This window comes from Eubalaena glacialis, chromosome 7, assembly GCF_028564815.1.
Source record: "Eubalaena glacialis isolate mEubGla1 chromosome 7, mEubGla1.1.hap2.+ XY, whole genome shotgun sequence".
Classification (NCBI taxonomy): Eukaryota; Metazoa; Chordata; class Mammalia; order Artiodactyla; family Balaenidae; genus Eubalaena; species Eubalaena glacialis.
In genome coordinates this window covers 93,368,122-93,390,325 of record NC_083722.1, presented here as the reverse complement: position 1 = coordinate 93,390,325, position 22,204 = coordinate 93,368,122, and the positions used below count along the sequence as shown (strand labels likewise).

The 22,204-nt window shown below is 40.7% G+C and overlaps 1 protein-coding gene across 8 annotated transcripts in view; it reads left to right on the top strand.

Moving 5' to 3' along the window:
- Positions 1 to 22,204, top strand: part of FOXP1 (forkhead box P1) — a 590,013-nt gene that overhangs the window by 522,554 nt on the left and 45,255 nt on the right. For all 8 annotated transcript variants that reach the window (XM_061197147.1, XM_061197146.1, XM_061197151.1 and 5 more), the window contains one exon: positions 13,620 to 13,724. In XM_061197147.1, the coding sequence (XP_061053130.1) occupies positions 13,620 to 13,724 (105 nt within the window). The remainder of the gene's footprint in view (positions 1 to 13,619; positions 13,725 to 22,204) is intronic.

The window sequence follows — 22,204 nt, the reverse complement described above, 5'->3', positions numbered from 1 at the left end:
GTACGCACCCCTACTAAAGATACTTTTAATCAATTATATACATGCTTAATATAGCACCTGTAGTATGAAAATTAAAGAGTAAGAAGGTGAGAAATGTATACACATAGGTACACAAGTATCTGTTCATACAAAAGTTCTAATATTATCTTAACACATGCATACAGAAATGGTAATATTATCTTAGCACCCTCCCACGGATCTTCTTACGAATCCCAGTTTATAGACTCTGATCTAGGAACCCAACACGATGCTTAAGCACAAAGTAGGTGTTTCACAAAACATGCGGAGGGACTTCCCTGGCAGTCCAGTGGTTAAGACTCCACGCTTCCACTGCAGGCGGTGCGGGTTCGATCCCTGGTCGGGGACCTAAGATCCCACGTGCTGCGTGGTATGGCCAGAAAAAGCCCCCCAGTAACCAAAACAAACAAACAAAAATGCTGAATCAAAGGCAGAGAAGAGTTTAATCCAGTGACCATTAATGAAGCATCTCGCACTGCTGAGACATAAAAGGAATGACATAAAGTAGGAAGTAGTTCTTAGGAAACATAAATGCAAGTGCCTAATGGTTTTGAGCCATTTTATTTCTCTAAGTCCCTTGTCCCTTCACCTCCTGCTTCCTCATCTGGCCCTCACACTTCTGTTACGTGATTCTTCTGCTTCTGGAGTACGCTTGTGCTGACTTCCACAGAGTGTCAGGGGCAGGGATTAAATGAGAAGAATTAGTGTTGGAACTTTCATTTATGCTCTTTGGTTTTCCGGGTCTTGTTGTTTCCTCTAACATATGGACAAGGTTCCACACAGACCTCGTGACTCACCAGTGCAAACACTTGCATGGACATAATGCGCATGCCTGCCTAATGGTGTTAATATCTTTTGGATTAGTGGTCCCTCTGTCTGTATTGACACAGTTGCTCACAGCCCCTCTTTGGAAAGCATTCTGTTTTCTTAACGAGATCCCAGCGTTAATGCTGCCAGTGGGAAACTCTCACTTACAACCTCAGCATAGTGATCGCCCTTATGGGTGTCAGAAACAAAAGCTGGACCTCTGCCTCTTCTTGCCCTTTTCCTTTATGTATCCCTTCACTCGTCACCGTGCAAACACAGGCATTCGGCCTTTGTCATCACCCGCTCTGTGTTGGTGACGGATCAGAACACACCGACCGGCCCGCAGGTACTCCCCCTCTCCTTCTCTGCTCCGTTGTCTTGCTGTGCCACAGGTTTCTGAGAATCAAGATTGCATGTTTTGCCCAGTGTATCTGAAAAGGGAGGTAGAGCCAGATTGGAGGGGATGGTGAAGAGAGTAACTGCCAGACTTATGACCTGTCATCATGGCCCCCAACCTTACGTTCTTACCATTGGTAAAGCAGCTGATTTAACATCGATAGTCTACACATAGGATGCTCCCTGGTCCTAAAGGATAGGGTCTAGTCCTCGAAGCATCCGACACACCGCACTGTGCTCTTGTGGCTTTTGTGGGTCTTTGTCCCATCAGTCAAGGATAATTCTGAGGCTCTTCCTTCCCTATTGAAAATTCAAATTAAAGAGACTTACCAGTGGGTCACTGTCGACTCAGGTAGTAAACCCAGTTACAGACTGCCTCTCCTTGAGGACTCCTTCGCGCACTTTTGTCTTCTGAAAGTTTAGTCATTTGAATGTGTGCCCCACTGTCGTGAGGTTTGCCGTATCTGTTTAGATGACTATTGTTATTTATATTATTTTCTTTAAATCGACTCATTTTTAATTTAAATAAAATAAGCCTCATCCTTAGACATGATATCTGTGAAACCAGAAGTTGGAGATGCTAGATGTATTTTGGCTAATACAAATTAAAGTAAATCTGCCGGTTTGTAGGAATATGCATTCTTGTTCTTCCTGACATTGTGTGGGCCACCGTTGAGTCCGTGTATATCACCTATTGGGATATTTTGGTAGGATTTCCCTCTCTTTACTGAGGAGGGGCCTTGACTGCATATGGTACTATGCCAAGTGGATTGAAACCCTGCTTTCATGATACACCCTGGTTTCCTAGAAAAGCCCAAGAGCATCATTCCCCTTCCTAAAAAAGTTAATTCAAGATCCTACTTCTTCACACATACATCCTCTCCTCCCAGGTTCAGGGATGCCATGAAGGCTTAGAGGATACCCAAGGCAGCCCTAGAGTCTGGGACCTGTGAAGCTTTGAGTTGTTGTCAAACCCAGATTCAACAGTTTACTCCGGGGTACTCCTGATCGGTGGAGTACCTGGCAAACACTATTCACTGGCCAAGTCCCTCAGTAGATCCGTGCTAACGTAAAACTGTTTGCTAAATAGAAACAGGAAATGATGGCCTCTTCCCGGTGCTAACTTCCTTTAGTCTTACCTGTTTCATTATATTAAAAACAAACAAACAAAAAAAAGACTTGCATATAATTCTTAAATAACTTTGGGCCAGTGAGAGTTTTTATGAGTTTGTACCTATTGCTTGGTGAGGTTGCCTAGTGTCTCCCCTTTGCATATTTATCCATCCCCAGTTTGCTTTTCACCCCACAGTTAATAGAGAAGACAGCTCACGTGTGTTTCTGTAAGTACGCTCACTTTTAGGTCAGATCCAGAACAGGGAACTCTCAAGCTCCTTAGTGCTCCAGGGTCCAGCAGCATCAGCGTTATCCAGGAGCGTGCTACACATGCGTAGTCTTGGGCCCCACCCTAGAACTGCTGCATTAGAATCTGCGTGTTAAAAAGATCTCCGGGTGATTTACAGCTATAAGAGAATTTGAGAAGCATTAGTCTTCGATTAGCGATGGAAAAAGCCAGAGTGAGCATCCTTACCTATAGATCCAGTGTTAATCCTTTTATCCCACGCAACAACCTTTGAGTCATTCTCTTGCCGTCTTCACCGTTTGCCATACCTGCATATACATATTACGAGTTTTTACTTTTTCTTGAAACTGATTAACTTAAACAGGGTTTATAAAAAGCTACCCCTGAGAAGTCACAAATCTGATGTATTAGTCAAAATTGTTTTCCAGTCCACGTGAGCGTGAATCCATAACTACGAAAGCGAGGGTATTTGTATGTCACTCAAAGTCACCCAGCTCACCACATGAGTTGCCCATGCCCTAATGGGGTCCATTGTAGAAAGGTGACGCTGTATTTCTTTCAGGATAATTTGTATTTCCAGGAAAAAAAAAAAACAAAAACGGACATAAGTAGTTAATAGCTTGTATTTCAGATGTGAAGTTACTTAAGGTAGCCCTCACATCTCGAGGCACAATATTGAGAGCAGATAATAACAATAATCTCCATCGTTGTTTAAAAGCACAAATCTGACACTTAATAGACTAATTCACAGTCACTCCAATTGCAAGTTTTCCTCATGAATATCATATCACAAGGGAATGTGAAATCCTCTAATTAAACATGATTTGAAAAGCAGCAGAAAGTTGAGGTGATGAATGTTCTGGGGAAGGAGAGTCAAGGACTCACCGCATGGGAGAGGGAAAGAGAGAAGCATGTGTGTGCGCCTCCCAGTTTGCAGAGGACTCCATCTTCCCTTGGTCTAGAGTAGGCCCTTTAATGGGCTATAGTAAAACACCCACCCATCTCTTTGCGGTGAGATTATAGAACTGATTGCCAACTTGCTTTTGGAAACCTGATTAATAAACACCTAAGGAGGGAGTATTTCTGAAATGAGCACAGATTAAGGCAGCGTGCTGGAAATGCAATGCCGAAGTCATGTCCCAACTCTTCAGTATAAAAGAAGCAGCCCATTTGCTTCTTGAAGTGTTTTCAGCGGAAGTTAAAGGAGAAAGGTCATTTTCACAAAGGCACCAGGAAAAAAGATACAGTGCTTGAGTCACCCTTTCCCCTGGTCCCACGTATCATTTGCACTTTCCAAGGCAGGTGTAGGACCTTTCCCCCCAGGTGCTACCGTATAACACATGAAGAAACTTGACCTGTCCTTTTATTTACTGCAAGAGACTGGGATTTGACTCCCGGCTGGTTTTGAGGAGTTACACTCTAGTATGAAAAAATATTCAAATAGTAAACTCTAAGATGGAAAATTGTGCTCGATATATAAGTAATCATCTCTTCTGCTATTGTGAATCTACGTTGTTCTTTTTTATACGGTCATCTGTGATCAAGTTCCAAAGCCAGCTCAACTAGTTTGGTTTCATTCAAGTAGACTTACTGTACATATCACAAATACTTGATATCAATTCGTTCTTGAAAATTTAGTGTAAAAGCATCTGAAGTCTGATGATATTTTATTTTCAGTTATCACTTCATCACTCGAAATCAAATTCAGGCTCCCATATTCAAACCTAAGAAATTTGGTATGTTACTTAAAATCTTACTGAGAGTAGGCTATGGTAGCAAAGTAGAAGGCAGGGAAATGTGATAAGAACTAAAAAGTAAAGAGAAAAGAGAAAGAAGGAAAGTAGGATCGCTTTTGTGTAAGTTGTCGTTAAAGAATTAAAGCAAAAGAAAGAAAAAGCTTTAAAACAGCAGTGGCTTCCGCTGACGTGTGCTCTTGTTATGATCACAGTTTAGTGGAAAGTACTTTTTATTAATAGATAGCCCTGAAACTGTGCATGAAGAGAACACCTTTCTGGAAACCTGAGGTATCTGGAGTACTTTCATGTTTTGGCTAGGAATGAGCATCTCCTGGTCACCAAAATCATAGGCTGTGCTGTGATGGATCTGAGCGGGGAAGATTCCATGGCTGACAGTGTTATGGGGTGGGCACAAAGAAGCGCGTGCACATGGACATGAGACCAAAGAATTGGAAAGCAGACAGACAGACAAGGAGAGACTTGAGCCAGAGACAGGCACAGATGTGGTTTGTCAGAGAACTGGTGTTCATCATTAGTATCCTGGCTGCCTGCCTCAGGGTCAGCATTGCACTAACGTTGGCTGGATGGATGAAAAGCCAACATGGTGGGAAAGAGGCAGGTGGCCAGTGGGCAAAGGGGATTAGTTGTGCTTTTTGGTGTATGTATCTGCAGGGGGTGGGGAAGGGTTTAGAAGAAGAGAGCTTCCTGCTCCCCAGCAGAGGTAAGGGCGTGGATCTCATTCATTCCTTTAACCCATCCTCACTAAGCACCTACTCCTTATTCATCTTGTCAATAACAAGGTATGTCATTTGTGCCACACCCTCTTTCATCTGCGTAACTGGTAGAAGTGTGGTGGAGGCGTTCCCAACTGGGAGAAGCAGCACAGGTCATCATGTGTGATCCCCTTTGGTTTTCAAATGAGGAATTGGAGGGCAGGGCAGTTAAATGACTTGCAGGGTTCCTGGTTTTTAGCGCATCTATAATGCGGAATGAGGTTTTCATTCACCTGGCACCCACCCCTCCCCATAGAGAAATATTACTGACCTTCAATAAAAGGTTAAGTTACACTCCATTTATTTGTTCGGCAGAGAGATGCACAAAGTACATTCTGAAAAGACTTTTCAGCACACAAATGATCAACAGGATCTGGAAAACAAAAATTGTCCCTAGGCACTCGTTCTTTAAAATGTTTAGTTGCTCAAGTTTTATTTTTATTAAAAATTTATCTCTGCCCCCCCGCCCAATCAGACTTCAAAACTTACTTTATAACAGTGTGATTTCAAGAGTTATTTTATATTTTGAGTATAAATTCTTTTGAGAATGGGAGTAATACATTTGGGAAAAAGAAATCCAGCAAAAGTGAAGCAAAAAAGAAAAAAGAAAAGAAAAAAAAAAGCCTCCAATCTTTACATTTATGTTCATTTGGCTTTTGGCAAAGGTGCCAACACAACACAATTCATTTGGAGTAGAACAATCTTTTCATCAAATGGTGCTGGGACGACATGCAAAAGAATGAATTTGGACACCTACCTCACACAAAATACAAAAATTAACTCAAAATTGATTAAATGTGAGTGCTAAAGCTCTTGCAAGAGAACATAGGAAGAAGTCTTTATTAGTTTGGATCAGTCAGTGGTTTCTTAGATGTGACACCAAAAGCTCAGGGAAGCAAAGGGGAAAAAAAAAAAGTTTGGACTTAATCAAAATTTAAAACTTCTGTGCTCTAACGCATACCATCGAGAAACTGAAAAGACAGTCCACAAAATGGGAATCAGTGTTTGCAAATCATATATCTCATAATGGACTTGCGTGCAGAAAATATATACATGAAAAAAACTTTTGCAGTCCACAATAAAAAGAACCCAGTGTTTTTTAATGGGCAAAGGATGTGAATAGACATTTCTCTAAAGAAGGCACACAAATGATCAATAAGCACATGAGAAGATGCTCAGCATCATTAATCTTTAAACAAACACAAATCAAAAGTACAAAGGGGCTTCCCTGGTGGCGCAGTGGTTGAGAATCTGCCTGCCAATGCAGGGGACACGGGTTCGAGCCCTCGTCTGGGAAGATCTCACATGCCACGGAGCGACTAGGCCCGTGAGCCATAATTGCTGAGCCTGCGCATCTGGAGCCTGTGCTCCGCAACAAGAGAAGGCCGCGATAGTGAGAGGCCCGCGCACCGCGATGAAGAGTGGCCCCCACTTGCCGCAACTAGAGAGAAAGCCCTCACACAGAAACGAAGACCCAACACAGCCATAAATAAATAAATAAATAATTAAAAAAAAAAAAAAAGTACAAAAAGGTACCAATTTATATCTGCTGGGATGGCTAAGATAAAGACAGACAACTAGTGTTGGCAAGGATGTGGAGAAATTGGAGCCCTCAAACAATGCTGCCCCTCTCAATCAAACTTTGAAACTTATTTGATAACAATGTGATTTCAAAAGTTATTTTGAAAAAATAGTAGTGCAGCTGCTTTGGAAATAGTCTGCTAATATGGTAACCATGGAATGACCACATGACCCAGCAATTCTACTCCTAGTTATATACCCCGAATTATTGAAAACATATACTCAAACAGGTACATGTACCTGCATTTTCGTATCACCACTATTCACAATAGCCAAAATGTAGAAACCTCCCAACTGTTGATCAGCAGATGAATGGATAAACAAGATGTGTTAGATACATAAAGTGGAATAGTATTCAGCCATAAAAAAGGAAATGAAGCACTGACACATGCTACAGTGTGGATGAACCTCCAAAATGTTATGTTAACTGAAAGAAGCCAGACACATAAGACCACATGTTGTGCGATTCCATTTATATGAAATGTTCAGAATAGACAAACGTATGGAAACAGAAGGTCGATTAGTGGTTGGCAGGGGCTAGGGGAGTGACTGCTAATGGGTACAGGGTTTCTTTTTGGTGTGATATAAAATGTTCTAAAATTACACTGTGGTGGTGGTTTTACAACCCCGTGAATATTGCATTATATACTTTATATACACCATTGAGTTATGTACTTTATTTATTTATTTATGGCCGCACCCTGTGGCTTGCGGTATCTTAGTTCCCCGAGCAGGAATTGAACCCAGGCCCTCACAGTGAAAGTGCCGAGGACCGTGCTGACCACTGAACTGCCAGGGAATTCGCTGAATTATGTACTTCAAATGAATGAGTTGTATGGGATATGAATTATACCTCATTGAAGCTGAGAAAAATGTATTCCATCAGTTTGAGCCATTAGAGAATGCCCAACAGTCTTCCATAACTTAATATATCAAACAAGATGCTAGTGAAATGGAATACAATTTATAATTTGGGGTTGATTGGGGGGGCAAGGGGAGAAGTTATAAACCCTAATGGGCACAGATGTAGCCTTTTGTTACAGATGAATCAGAAATTGAGAAAACAAACAGAGGGCAAATTTGGAAAAGGGAAAAAACAAATAGGACGAGACTTAGAAGACAGACGTGAGAACGTAGGTCAGGGCACAGGAAAAGCTGGAGGCGTGCCTTTAGGGGAAAAGAAAATTGGCATTGAGGTACAGCGAGATGTCTGCTTTTCTTTTTTCTTCAGATTCTTTTCCATTGTAGTTTATTACAAGATACTGAATATAGTTCCCTGTGCTGCACAGTAGATCCTTGTTGATTATTTATTTTATATATAGTAGTGTGTATGTCAATCCCAAACTCCTAATTTGTCCTCTCCCCTCCCTTTTCCCTTTGGTAACCATAAGTTTGTTTTCTATGTCTGTGAGTCTGTTTCTGTTTTGTAAATAAGTTCATTTGTATCATTTTTTTTTAGATTCCACATATAAGTGATATCGTATGATATTTGTCTTTCTCTGTCAGACTTAGTTCACTTAGTATGATCATCTCTAGGTCTATCCGTGTTGCCGCAGATGACAATATTTCATTCTTTTTTGTGTACGTATACCACACAAGAAAGAAGTTTATCCTTTTCATCTGTCGATGGACATTTAGGTTTCTTCGATGTCTTGGCTATTGGGGTGCATGTATTTTTTTGAACTAGAGTTTCCCTCAGCTATATGCCCAGGAGTGGGGTTGCTGGACCATATGCAACTCTATTTTTAGTTGTTTTTTTTTTTTTAATATATATGTTTACCTACTTTTCTTTTTTTTTAAATTAATTAATTAATTAATTAATTTATTTATTTATTTATGGCAGTGTTGGGTCTTCGTTTCTGTGCGAGGGCTTTCTCTAGTTGTGTCAAGTGGGGGCCACTCTTCATCGCAGTGCGCGGGCCTCTCACTGTCGCGGCCTCTCTTGTTGCGGAGCACAGGCTCCAGACGCGCAGGCTCAGTAGTTGTGGCTCACGGGCCCAGTTGCTCCGCGGCATGTGGGATCTTCCCAGACCAGGGCTCGAACCCGTGTCCCCTGCATCGGCAGGCAGATTCTCAACCACTGCGCCACCAGGGAAGCCCTATTTTTAGTTTTTTAAGGAAACTCCATACTGTTCTCCGTAGTGGCTGCACCAGTTTACATTCCCAACGGTGTTTGAGGGTTCCCTTTTCTCTGAGGTGCCTGTGCTTTTCCTCTCCTTCAGAGATGATTCTCTTGGTTACTACCGCAGGGAGAATTAGCTTACAGAGCTAAGAGTGTAAGGACCGCTGAAGTCTACAGGCTGCAGTAAGAAGCCGTTCTTAGCTTCATCAGTGATTCTAGTTCAAGTTTTGGCTAAGTAATGAACTTGGGAAGGTCGTAGTGAATAGTCACCGCTGAAAAACCATAACCATTATGTAAAATCTTCTCAAAGGCCAAAGTCAGTGTTGAAATTAAGGCTCTGGCTGGTATACTTTGATATAGGAAGAATAAATACCAAAACAAGTCTTAAATAAATGTCAGTGACACCATTACATCATACTGAATAATACAGAGTGTATTTAGTATTAGGTAGTGTCAGGAATTATTACCTATTTTTGTGTAGTTATACTTTTCATGGCAAGTTGGTTCTTTCTAACCTGAAATGCCGTCACTGTTATTGTGTTAATAAATATATCTATTTTTTACATACCAAGGGTCATCAGGAGAAATTTAAATCATGTGGCTTTTCTTGATTGCATACTATTTGTGTTTTAAATATTTGGACTCAAAGTAAATAATAGAAGGTGTCAGAATGCTCTCTTCTCAAGTGGATTGGCATCACTCTGGTCTTTACCTTCAAGACTTTTTTTAAAAGGCAAACATTAATTTAGTATATATCCACACAGACATTAAATAGAATAATATTATTGTCTGTACGAATCTGTCTCACATTTATCGAGCCCATGTTCTGTGTTAGGTACTGAGTGGGTAGAGATGAACTAGTTGTGATTCCTGCCCCTAAAAATTTTCAACCTGGGAGTTCATAGTAAAAAATAGTTTATTGAACAATTGACCCTAAATTTTTGAAGTTTAATTTTGGGGCAAGCATGTTTAAATCCCTTTAAAATCAAATACATCTATTTATTCATCCATTTATTCAGCACTTCAGTCAGCATTTATTCAGCACTGATCTTGGCAGCTTTTCAGAAGTTACACTTCTCACATGGGTGAGCTACCCATAATCAGTTTATTTAAATAATTGGGCTCACAGGCTTTATCTGACCGTCAGATGTTGAGATGGTCATTTTTCCATCAAGTTTCATCCTGGAAATGAAATTCTAAATTCATTCAAGTTTAACAATTCCTGTACTCATTTTTTAAAAATTTCCCATCTTGTCCCTTTTGGCAAGTCCTGAAAGGCAGTAAGGGTATAAAGGCTTGTTCCACTTTTCTGATGAAACAGAAAAGTTCCCATTCAGGGGTACAGCTGGTGGGGTCTGATGATGCTTCACCCAGAATGACTGAAAGGCCAGAAGTGAGACTCAGCCACACAGGCAGCAAGTATACAGCATTTGCTACACCAGCATCAGGGTGAGTGGCAGTCTGGAAATCGAGTCCTGCATAGCACTTGATTTTTTCATATGTGTGTGTGTGTCTCTGTATGGGTTTGTGTGTGTGTGTGTGTGTATACGTATATTTAACAATTGCACAGCAAAAAATACCTACAATGCACAGAATTAAAACTTCGAAAGATACAAAAAAAATGATACAGTGAAAATCCCGTTTCTCTGCTCCCCACCCCACCACAATGCCCGGTACCCCGCCCCAGAGGCAACAACTGTTAAGAGTATCTTATGTATCTTTGCAGAGATACTCCACCAGGGCATCACTGCCAGTCTGTTCTTTTTCCTTTCAAAGCCAAGCACTTTATTTCAGACAATTGTATATTTTAAAGTATCCAAATATGAAAAGCAAGTGACAGCAGTATGTATCCCGTGTTTCCACGTTTGTAAACTAGAGCCCACGAGAAGGAGAGTGCAGCGTGGTGATGTGCCGGGGTGCCCGCAGTGTTGGCCAGGGTAGGGTTGCGTTAGGTGTGGGACGGGAGTGGGGCAAAGTTGAGGAGCCAACACAGTATGAGGTGAACTTTTAAAAATAAGAGCGTATAATGCTTTCATGATAAAAATACACTTTTAATGCAGAGGCACATTTTCAAGAGGTCCGCTGAGTATGTAAATATGTACGTGTGCCAGGAGTTGGCATTTCTCTAGCCTTCAAGGTGTGACTGGTGATCCTTCTGAGGCTTTAGTGAGTTGTCATTTGTCCTTTTCTTTGAAATAAGGATATTAAGTTGAACCAAAAATAAATTCTTAGAGGAGAGTAGTTTTTATTCAGTTCAAGGAGCCTTTACAAATAAGTCAGCCAAGAAACGGGGGGCGGGGGTTAGGGTGGAGGTGGCACACGTGCTGAATTATGTAGTTTTATTTCTAGTTGTAAATTCCTCTAGTGAAGGCATGGTACATTCTTTCATACTATTACTTTCAGAACCCTCTTGGCTTAACCCACAAAGCACAGTAGAATAACCATTGGCAGTTTTTAACTGATGATGCTAATTTTATATCCTAACTAGTTGAGGCTCCTCTTTTCCAACCTAAAGAATCACACAAAATAGGTATAATGGCTGAGAGTGTACTGGGCATGTAGCATTTCTCAAGAGGAACTTAATGGGGGTATTAATGGTCAGTCTTAAAACTTAGTACTCATTTAACTGAGTGATTCCATTTCTCTGAATATATCTTCTAGTAAAAATCAGTTATATACTGGGACGTTTTGTCTGGTAAAGTTTAATTTCTAACATTATTCATAAATATTAGAAACATGAAGGGAATCTCAGTGTCCAAAATAGAGGAATGGTTATATCAATTTTGGCAGATAGCTCGAGCTAAGATGGTATATGACAGACTGTTACACATCAGTAAATGAAGCTTTTAAGGATAACAAAATAGTTGATAACATGAGAGAGTATTTTCAAAATTATCTAAATTTTAAAAGGATACAAATCTTCATGCCTAATTTGTCAAAAATATGTGTGTGTGTGTGTGTGTGTGTACTTGAGGGTAGTTAATTTCTTTTCAAGATTTTTCAAGGATTTTATAACAAATATATACTAACGCATTTAGGATTGTGAAAATACTTAAATAATGTTAATAAAACTGGTAAAGAGAAGAGTTATTATGGTTGGATATTTTTTCTTTTTCCTTGTAAGATATTGGTAGGAACAGTTTTCTTTTTAAATGATATCCTTCCCTCTCAGATATTCTGAGAATCTTGGCACTTTGAAGGATTCTTGGATGTTAAATGTTGCCAGTAATTTTTTTAAATTCTATTTTCATATTATACCTCTTTTATTCTTTAAAAAATCGGAAGATGAACAAAGATAGGTAGTCATTCTTTCCTTCGGTCCAATGGAATTTTACCCTCATAACTGCTCAGAGAATATCATTGTATCATTGGGCTTTAGAAATCTCACTGTAACTACCTTAGTTCACTTGTGTTGTTCTTTTCTCTCATCGGGGCACCTTTCAGTGCTTTCCTAAGTTAGTTTTCTGCATTTTTTGTTTGTTGTTGTTTCCCAGATTTGTTTTCTATTGTCAGGGAAACTAGCTTATTATTTTCAAATTTTATTAGATTTCCAAGCAAATCATTGAAAAGCCACAGGGAGACCTATGGATCTTTGATAAAGTGTTGTTCGGTGTATATGTGTGTTTGGTATTCATGACCCTCAGTTTAAATGTTCATAATACATTCACTGTGGATTAATTATGTTATAAGTCAGGGACAAGTGGCATTTGTGTATGTCTGCCCTACGAATGTCAATCGATAAAATATATGACTACACATCCTGGGGGTTATATAAACTACAGGCCTCGTGTGTGTGTGTGTGTGTGTGTGTGTGTGTGTGTGTGTGTGTGTGTGTGAAATCATAATTCAGTGTGCTTGAAGTTCAAAGTCAGGCAGCGGTAGTGGAGTAAGTTGCAAAATAGCCCTTTCCTTGAAGACAGTGTGCTTTAGTACGAAACGGAACTCTTAATGTCAGTTTTATGTTTCTATTTGACAGAGTCTAAGGTTATGGAAACGACTGTAAAAATAATTTGTCTGAAAGAAGTCTGGATGCAGAAATCTAATAGAGAAAATATTTGAGAATATGGTTCATCAGCAAGTACAACAGATACACTTTTCTAAGCGCCACGTGGCATGGATCAAAGCATCCCATGACCTGGATCCGTGTGGCCCAATCATTACCTATTGGTTGGAACCCCACGGGAGGATTAACCCCTTCATGTTCATGCCAAGTTTTCTTTCATTCTTGGTGTTAGTAATTTTAGGGATAGAATCTTCCTGCCACTGTTAGCTTTTTTTTTTTTTTTTTAAGTTAATCATCTACTTGGATACATTTGTCTTTCTCAATTATTTTATTCTAAATTATTTAATTGCACTCTTCTTTGCTTGATAAACTTAACCGGTGAAAAGATTATACAATTTTGGGAATACTGCTTGTGGCAGAAGGGAGGAGAAAAATATGTAATATTATGGGTAGAAAACAGTGAGAGAATCTCAAAATCAAGTACAGATTTTATCATTTTCATTAGGTAGATTAAATGATAAGTTCTAGCCTTTTAACGAATCCTTTGCAGTCTGAGTAGAGGGGTTTGCCTCTAACAAAAGCCTGTCAAGCACCTTTCATACGTGGTGGTACATTTATAATATTGGACTGTTCACATTTTGAAATTTAACTCTTGCTGTAAGTAGAGCGCGGTGCAAAAGTAATTCGTAAATTCCACAGGAAGAGGAAAGCACAGACTGGTTCACCTTTGGCCACGTGGGCTGCCTCCTCTTACCTGGTATGTCTGGTGGGATGGTTCTGCGCAGCCAATTTATTCTCTTGTCCTCTGTGTGTTTTCTTTCAGTTTGTCCCATGAGGAGCATCCCCATAGCCATCCTCTGTATGGACATGGCGTATGCAAGTGGCCTGGCTGTGAAGCAGTGTGTGAAGATTTCCAATCATTTCTAAAGTAAGAATGATTTGATATTGCTTTCTTCTTTTACGTAGCCATCACCTCCCACTCTTCGTACTTTTCCTCATGAAGTGCCTTTTTGTTGGAGAGTTTCACACCACCATTTTGAGGGTAGGCTCTAAATCACCACGTCTAGCACTGTCACAGGAATAGTTACAAAGTCTATTGAGGGTTGCCTTATAAAGGGGGAAGGATTTACATCCAAGGGCATTTTTGATCCTCTTAGTAAGATCCTGTGTTTACTTATTTTCTCAGAATGACAGTGATTAAGTAAAAATTCTCCCAATATTAAACTTGCAGTAATTCAGTTTTCACTTTTATTCACATCCCTACATATTAAATCAATGACATACACCCTAGCTCTAGCTTTATAAAATTGGTGTCAACTAATGGCCAGTAATAGCTTGGTGATTGGGCCTCTTCTTTGGTTCTTCACAAATGACTTTATAAACGTAAGAAACGGATGCCCAGGAAAGCTACCAAATCTGATTCTTATCTTTCTGCATTGGTGTTGACTTGTGTTCAGATTCTTGTCCTTATAGGGAGGCGAGAGTAAGTTTAATTCCTACAGTTAAAGTATGACTAAAACTTGGGTTATCCCATTTGAATCTGTACCACTGATAAAGCATCCCTGTACGTTCATCCTCTCCTAGCCGAAGTGAAACGCTTCTGCACGACGTGTTAACGTTTCCCTCATCTATGGTGCCTTGTCCTTTAAAAATATTGAGACGAAACCACTCTGCATTATTGACATCACATAAATATATTCATAGTATCAGTGAGTCATTAATGTATGGAGTGAATATAATACTACATTATATTTAATATATTTATCTGTCACGCAACAAGCAAACATGTGCACTTGTAAAACTCCTGTATATGTAGGTGCATGACGGTTTGCAAAGTGGGTGTCGGGACTGGGGGCAGTGGGGAGTCTTTGCCTCTGGCTTTTCTGTCTCATTCAAGCCCCAGGAAATAGAGGCGGGCTGATTTAACATGCAGGTCTCTGGTTTTGTGCGGTCTTTCTATTATTAGAACAATCTCTGTATCTTTCTTTACGGACCTGGGTACAAATATTTTAATAAAGCCACCTTTAGAGATATATCTCGTGCTACCTGCAAGCGCTTTTGGTGAATATCATTTTTTTGATTAGTGAATGGGAGTCTGTGAATCCATTGCAGAGCTTTCCTGCTGTAATATTTTACTTCAAGAGCATTATGTGGTCCTTAAAAACGGAAGTACGTAAAATTTTTTAAAAAGAGATATTTTAAATTGTTTCTAAATATTAATACTCAAGAGCAGTGATACTTTATCTTAAATTAAGCAACAGTCCTTTACAATTATGATGATTCTAGCTAGTGCTATTGGGCTTTGTTCTCTTATAAATCCCTCATTGTAGAATCTTTGTTTTGTTGCTTCCTGCTCACTTGCCTAATTGTTTTTAGATAATGAGACAAAAAGATCTTGGCAGAAACCACGTTTAAATTCTGATTTCACCTTCTGCACCAGTGCTACCTTTGATAAATATCTCAGTGCTAATTTCATTCCTCTATAGAATGGCTAGAAAACATCTGTAAATATGATTTATTTTATAAAGTCTCCAGAACTATAAAATTGCTGTCAACATTTTTGGTGACATGTATCAATTTTAGAGTCATGAGGGAAGAGGGCATTTTTCCAGTTGATCACTCACAAATTTTTGTTAGTAGGCAAAGTATTTCCACTCTAATCCTCAAATCTTAGTTCCGTTTATTATGCGAGCTGGCGTTAGGGGGTGTGTGTGTGTGTGTGTGTGTGTGTGTGTGTATGTATATGTATAGGGGGGCACAAATATACCTCCACAAAGAGACAGCACACTTTCAAACTACATCGATTTCTAAAGAAAAGAATCTGAAGATCATCAGAATTAGAACCTAGACTTGATTCCTTTAAAAAAGCCCTTTTCTCTTCTAAGGATATTAGGAAGTCTGGCTCTTGTGTAGGAAACCACCTATTTAGTTTTCACTTTTATTCATGTCTATTATTTATTGTGGTTTTGCACATGACATGGCATTTTTGCTCAGTGGAATTGGAATGCTCACTATGACCTTGCAAGTGTTGCTTGTTTATTTCGTAGTACTTATTTATTGACATATATTTGGCCAGAAGACTTCTGTTTGCAAGCTATAGAAATCCAACTTTAATTGGCTTAAGCCAAAAAAAGCGGGGGATGGTAACTGGCTCCTATAACTAGGAGGTCTGGTGGTACCGCTGGCTTCAAGCATGACTGGACCCTGATGCTTGAACAAGGTTATTGGAGTATCGGTTCATTGTCCCTTAGCTCTGTTGTCTTCTTTGTTGCCTTCATTCTCGGGCTCTTGCCAAGTGGAACTGAAGAAGACAGATTTACCTGCCACAGGTTTATCAATCCCAGAGTGTATCTCTTTTCCAGTAGTTCCAGGAAAATGTCCTCAGCAGACTGTCATTGGCCCACATTGAGTCATGTGTTCTAGTTTTGAAGCAGTCACGGTGAGGCAGCCAGGCTTAAGTCACATGCCCACCTTCGGAACAACAGAAGAAGTTCACCCCACAGGAGCCACGTAGGGGCTGGGGATGAGAGACTTGGTTCACAAAAGTAAAAAATGAGTCTTGCAAACCAGCCAAGGGGAAAGTAAATGCTGAATAAGAAAAAAACCCTCTAGAACTCAGAGTTCTCTTGGTGCTTTCCTGAGTTTATCCGTTGATCGGCGGTCTGTGACAACTTCAGGATTTTGAGTTTCTCCTACAGCATGATTTCAGCTGTGGGAAATTCAGAGTTGTCTTCAGGTTTCAAGATCTTGCCTAGAGTAGTGGAAAGTAAGTTAGTCTTCTTGTGAACTCACATCTCCCACATGTGTGCTCCGTCTAAAAGGGTAATCACATTGGCTTTAGTGAAACCAACTTTGCTTTCCATTGAGCTGGACTGAAAGAGCTGCCATACTTCTTGTGGTTCGAACAAAAGCCACATGGCCTCTTTGAATGACATCATAGTGGAGTCATTATTATCGGGAAGTGATGTTTCAAACGTTTCTTGTCAAACTGCCGGATTTGTAGACGCTGAAAGCACCTCTTTCCTGGGCCCAAGAGTGGGCCATTATCCCACTTCAGAGGTGTTCTCTTATGGTTTTAGCAAACTGATACCACTGGCGCTTAGATTCTCAAGGCAGTCTTACTCAACAAAATGTAGTATTGCTCTGCCTTTGATTTAGGTGTTGCTTCATAGATTTCTTGTTTTTCTCACCTAAAAATCCCTGATTCTTCTAAATCCCCTGGTTTTACACTCCCCTGGTAGAGCCCTGAACTGTGCAGCAGGCACAATTCCGAGTACTTTATGTATATAACTCGTTTAATACAGCCACCTTACAGTGGTATTATTGTAGTATTACTCTCGACCTACGGATAAGGAAACTAAGGCACAGCAAGGCTAAGCAGTTTTCCCAAGGTCACACAGCTAATAAGAGGTGGAGTCAAGATCCAAACCCAGACAGTATGGCTTCACAGGACTTACTCTTAACTGTTCTATAATACCGCCTGGTTAGAAGCAGCTCATTTTATTAACTGTGTGCTCTCTGCCTAAGGCAGTAGGTGTAAAGGAAGCTTTGAAGAAAGGCAGAATGGGTAGTGAAGCTACTTGCTAGGAGTGCGTTCTTTGAGCTCAGTATCAGCACGTGTGGTTTGGGACGATAGTAATAACTACCTCTTGGGGTTGTGAGAATGAAAAAGGTACCTCGTGTCAAGTGCCTGGCCCATAGCAGGCACTCTCGAAAAATATAAGTACTTGTTTTCTCGTCTACTTAAGTGTATTTTTTAAAATTAATTAATTTATTTTTATTTTTTTGGCTGCATTGGGTCTTCGTTGCTGTGCGGGGGCTTTCTCTAGTTGCGGTGAGCGGGGGCTGCTCTTCTCGTTGCGGGGCACGGGCTTCTCATTGTCGTGGCTTCTCTTGTTGCGGAGCACCGGCTGTAGGCGCACGGGCTTCAGTAGTTGTGGCACTCGGGCTCAGTAGTTGTGGCGCACGGGCTCTAGGCGCGCGGGCTTCAGTAGTTGTGGCACGCGGGCTCAGTAGTTGTGGCTCGCGGGCTCTAGAGCTCAGGCTCAGTAGTTGTGGCGCATGGGCTTAGTTGCTCCGTGGCATGTGGGATCTTCCCGGGTCAGGGATCGAACCCGTGTCCCCTGCATTGGCAGGCGGATTCTTAACCACTGCGCCACCAGGGAAGCCTGCCTTAAGTGTATTTTTTAAAGAGAAATAATTGCAACTATCCAAACATGGCTGACCTCATACCTAGGGAAGAGGTGGTGACTGTGCAGAGCTTTGCTATGTCAGAAGAGACTGTTCTTTAATATAATTTTTAACCAGAAATTTCTGGTAAAAAGTCCTATACAGTCGAATGTGATCTTAGGGCAAGGGTGGCAAACTTTTTCCATAAAGGATCAGATAGTAAATATGATGGGCTTTTGCAGGCCATCCAGTCTCTGAGACGAGCACTCAGCTCTGCCATCGTAGCACAGAAGCAGCCATAGGACCCTGTGTAAGGACTGGGTGTGGCTGTGTCCCTTGGACCAGTTTGCTGACCTCTGACCTAGGGTACAGTTTTTGGTGTCATTACGTTTTTAGCTGAGCCACATTCTTGCATTCCATGGGCATCGCTGTCCTGGGTTATTTTAGTGTGGATTCACAGAGCCCTCATTTTTGTTCATACTGGGGGAGAATATCCGTGCCTGCCTTGCCCTGCTACTTCATTCACCTAGTGCAGGTTTTATACTTACCTGGGCTTGTGTTCTTCCACCTGGTTTTCGGGGTTCGGTATGAAAGAGCAGAGTGACTTGGCTTGGCAACTGTTTTCCAGTCTTCTGTTGCTCAGGCTAGGAAGCTGTAACTTTTGGAGAGGCCAAGATCAGTTGTTCAGGATGAAAATCCCATGTGACAATAAAATGCCACTGTTGACAGAGAGAGAGGTGAAGAGAAGGGAGGGGGGACTCACAGGTCTCAAAATGTGGCCTCTTTTTTTTTTTTTTTCCCCTCCTGAGGGAAGAAGTATCATAACTGTTGGTCAATCAAAACCAGAGATTTGACACTCTTCTGTGATCATTCTGCAGTGTTCGTTCCCAAGGTGAGGGATACCACAGGGCCCTTGATTTCAAAGATAAATACTGTACAAATAACCATCCTGTTGTCTTTCCCTCCCAGCCAGCAGAGGGGCGCTTTATCACAACCAGCAGGTACCCAGTCCATTGTGTGCATTTATTTCCCTGTTTCTTCTCCAAACAAGTTGCAGTTTTAGCGCTGATTATTTTTTTTCTAATCTATGCGCCGTTAAGTGATCATGTGACAGTGGTGTTTGTTGGAGGAAACTGATGCCAGCAGGTACTCACGCTAACTCTAATGCAGCCCGCCAGCCCTGCATTGCTCGGAATCTTCCGATAACAGCCAAGCGAAAAGAAGCCCAGTACCATCCAAATAGGTGAAGCTCAGGGTGTCCTCCTGTCCTCTCCCCACCTGGATCAGGTTTTTTTCTTTTTTAACCAGGTTGACGACACGGTCCTCACCAATAAAAACAGGGATCTATAATTCTTCCCCTTTGCTTTTTGAAAAAGGGCCCATACCATTCTTTGGCAAGGTGGGGAGTGCATCTGAAGGCTAAATCATGACCACATTTTCCTGTTTCTAACTTAGAATGTAAAATCAGACACAGACCCCATAGTTTCACAAATACCAGTTCCTCATGTGTGTTTGGGGAAAATATGTCCATTTCCCCTAGTTTTTCTTTTCGACAGTCACTTGCAGAACATCTAACAAAAGTATAATTTGGGCCCTTGCTTGATAGCCGTTTGAAAGAAATTGGGGTGTTTTTTTTTTTTTTGTCTGTTTGTTTCTGTTTTTATCTTCTGGATATTGCTCATGGAGAGAAGCACCACGCCAGACAATCAAAACCCAAATTCCTTTGCACGTTAGTCAGATGTACATTACTTTTTAAAGCCAAAACAGATTTTATATGTGCTGTCATAGAAGACAGGGAGGGTAATGTCACAAGAAAATGCCCAGCGGTGGAACTTTGACCCTTTCAAAAAGGTCGAAGGCTGGAGACAGCAGAGGACATTTCATCACTAATTCACTTAAAAAAAAATTTTTTTTTTCTCTCTAAATTTCACTTCTGAAAACTGTGAAGAGTTTTATGTGCAAGAAACTCCTAAGTGCTGCTCTGTAATGTTTTCACAAGTGTTTTTATCATGGTAACATCTTGTTTACTTTAGTTCCTGGCCTAAAACTACTTGGAACATGTTAAGAAAACATTTCAAGAAAGCCTCCACAAAGAGGCTTTTGTTTTCACAGCCACCGCGAGGCTGCAAGGATCACAAAGGTGTTAACTTTCAGCCCCTTAAGCACTTCCACATGAAATTCCAGCACCAATGTTTGTGGTTTTGGAAAAACAAAGTGTACGTTAAAGAAACCAGGTATATGCTAATACACGTCGAAGGAGGCCGGATATCATAAATTGTTCCAAACCCATTCGTGGCTCTGGGTTTGCACACCTGGATGTTCTGCAGTGAAATTACCTCTGGGGAGTGCAGGAGAGCGCGTGGCGTGGCGGGGGAATAGTCTTCTAGAAGGTGGGCATATGCAAGTGTGATTCTAGCCTCCCCATCTCAATCACCGGAACTGGGGGAGGAAATTTTCCCCCATCAGAGCCCAGGTGACAGGTCTTGGAGTTTTCCACAATGAGCTTAATATGTTTCTGGATTTGACTTTCCCACTTACCGTGCCTTATTGAGTTGTTTGACAGAGAAAGATCAGGTGGTACCAAAAAAACATTTTTCCCCTCCTTGAAACGTCTCTCCTTTCACCTTTCTGACATTGTTCAGGAGTTCAAGACCTTTCCAAGTACTCAGAGGTCAGGGTGGCCTAAATACCACAGTGCCCTCTAGTGATCTATAGAATGTTTGATAGAAAAGTTGAGACAAGTTTGCCAAAGATAACAGGCCCAGTGCCATCGCTTTGCTCAAAAAGCAGCAAATAACATCGGAACGCATTGTTTCTTGCAGCAAACAGATTTTAGTCAGAAATGCAAATGAAGTTGAATTTTTCCTCGTAGGCTTTGAAAGCATTAGAAAAATTTTTGACTGTCTACTCACACAGTTCTGCACATCGCTGTCTGTGTACACAGAGCATTGTACCACTACAGAGACAGTGCTGTGTGTTCTTATATTTTAAGAGCCATTAGCTAGCCTAGGTGTTTCACGTGATCACTTCCGGCATGTAATTAGAAGGCATCGCTGAAAAGACTGGGGGATCGTCTTTGCTCCACACTTTTATTGACAGTGTCTACCATATTACGGCCATGTCTAAATGGTAAAATTTATTATTAGCAGTAGTGTCACAAAAGTCTGAGACAGCGATTTTCCTTTCAATAAAAGTAGTTAAAAACCTTTTAGAAAATCCATAATTTTGATTGCTGGTACTTCATAAATGTATAACTGGTACTTTTTAGCTGTCTCTTTAGGGAAAAATGAGTTTTATCACTTGCAGTACCTGGGTTAATGAAATTGTGTGTTGGAATTTAGCCAGGATGAAAGATGAGATCATTCCAAGATACTGATATTGGCAACAGGTCTCATAAAAAGCTCTGACTCTTGAGTGAAGTATCATTCGATTTTTAAAATTATTATTATTTTATTTAAACTGAGGGATTAAGCTAGTTGTCATCTTCAAAGTTTCAGTGCTGGCGAGATTCTCATTTGGCCTCCCATTCGAAACTCAGCGACCTAAAAACCTGGACCGAGCCAAGAGAAACAGAGAAATGTCCATCAGTGCCTCGTCGAAGAATTTCCTTGCTTCAAATTTCAACTCCAGTTCCTGTTGAGCCCTTTACAAATCACGACTCTCAGCTCAAATTTGAAATAATGCTGCCTTTTTCCCCGTGTTCCTCCTGTGTTTGATTGTTTGTGGATATTAACTGTCCAGGAAATCCCATACTTACAGATATAAATCCAGAATGATCTTGTTTTTCCGCAGCCAGCCCAGGATGTATTAGACAGTTATGATGATTTGTTAATTTTGGTGACCTGTATTTATTTTATGTGCGCTGTATTCTTTGAGGGTGGAATCAGCTGTTGAAATAGTCTCGTCTCTCACACACAGAAAGGAAGCGCTCTCCTTTTTCTTTTCTGCTTTGGGTTTTCTTGCGTTATTTTTGGAAGTTTTTTTTTTTTTTCTTCTTTCTTTCTTTTTTTTTTTTAATCTCTTAGTGTCTGTTCTTTGTGCGCTTCTCCATATGGCGATCAGCAAGAGATAGATTGTGCCTGATAGACTTGAACTCACCCCCATCAAGGGTGGGTCTTTGAAGATGTGCCAACAGGGCCACGTTCTCTATCCAGACATGTTATTGAGCCGTAATGTATCTTGACTCTGTAATTCTATTCTCATTTTCGTGGTGGTATACATTTCCCCCAAATAACATAT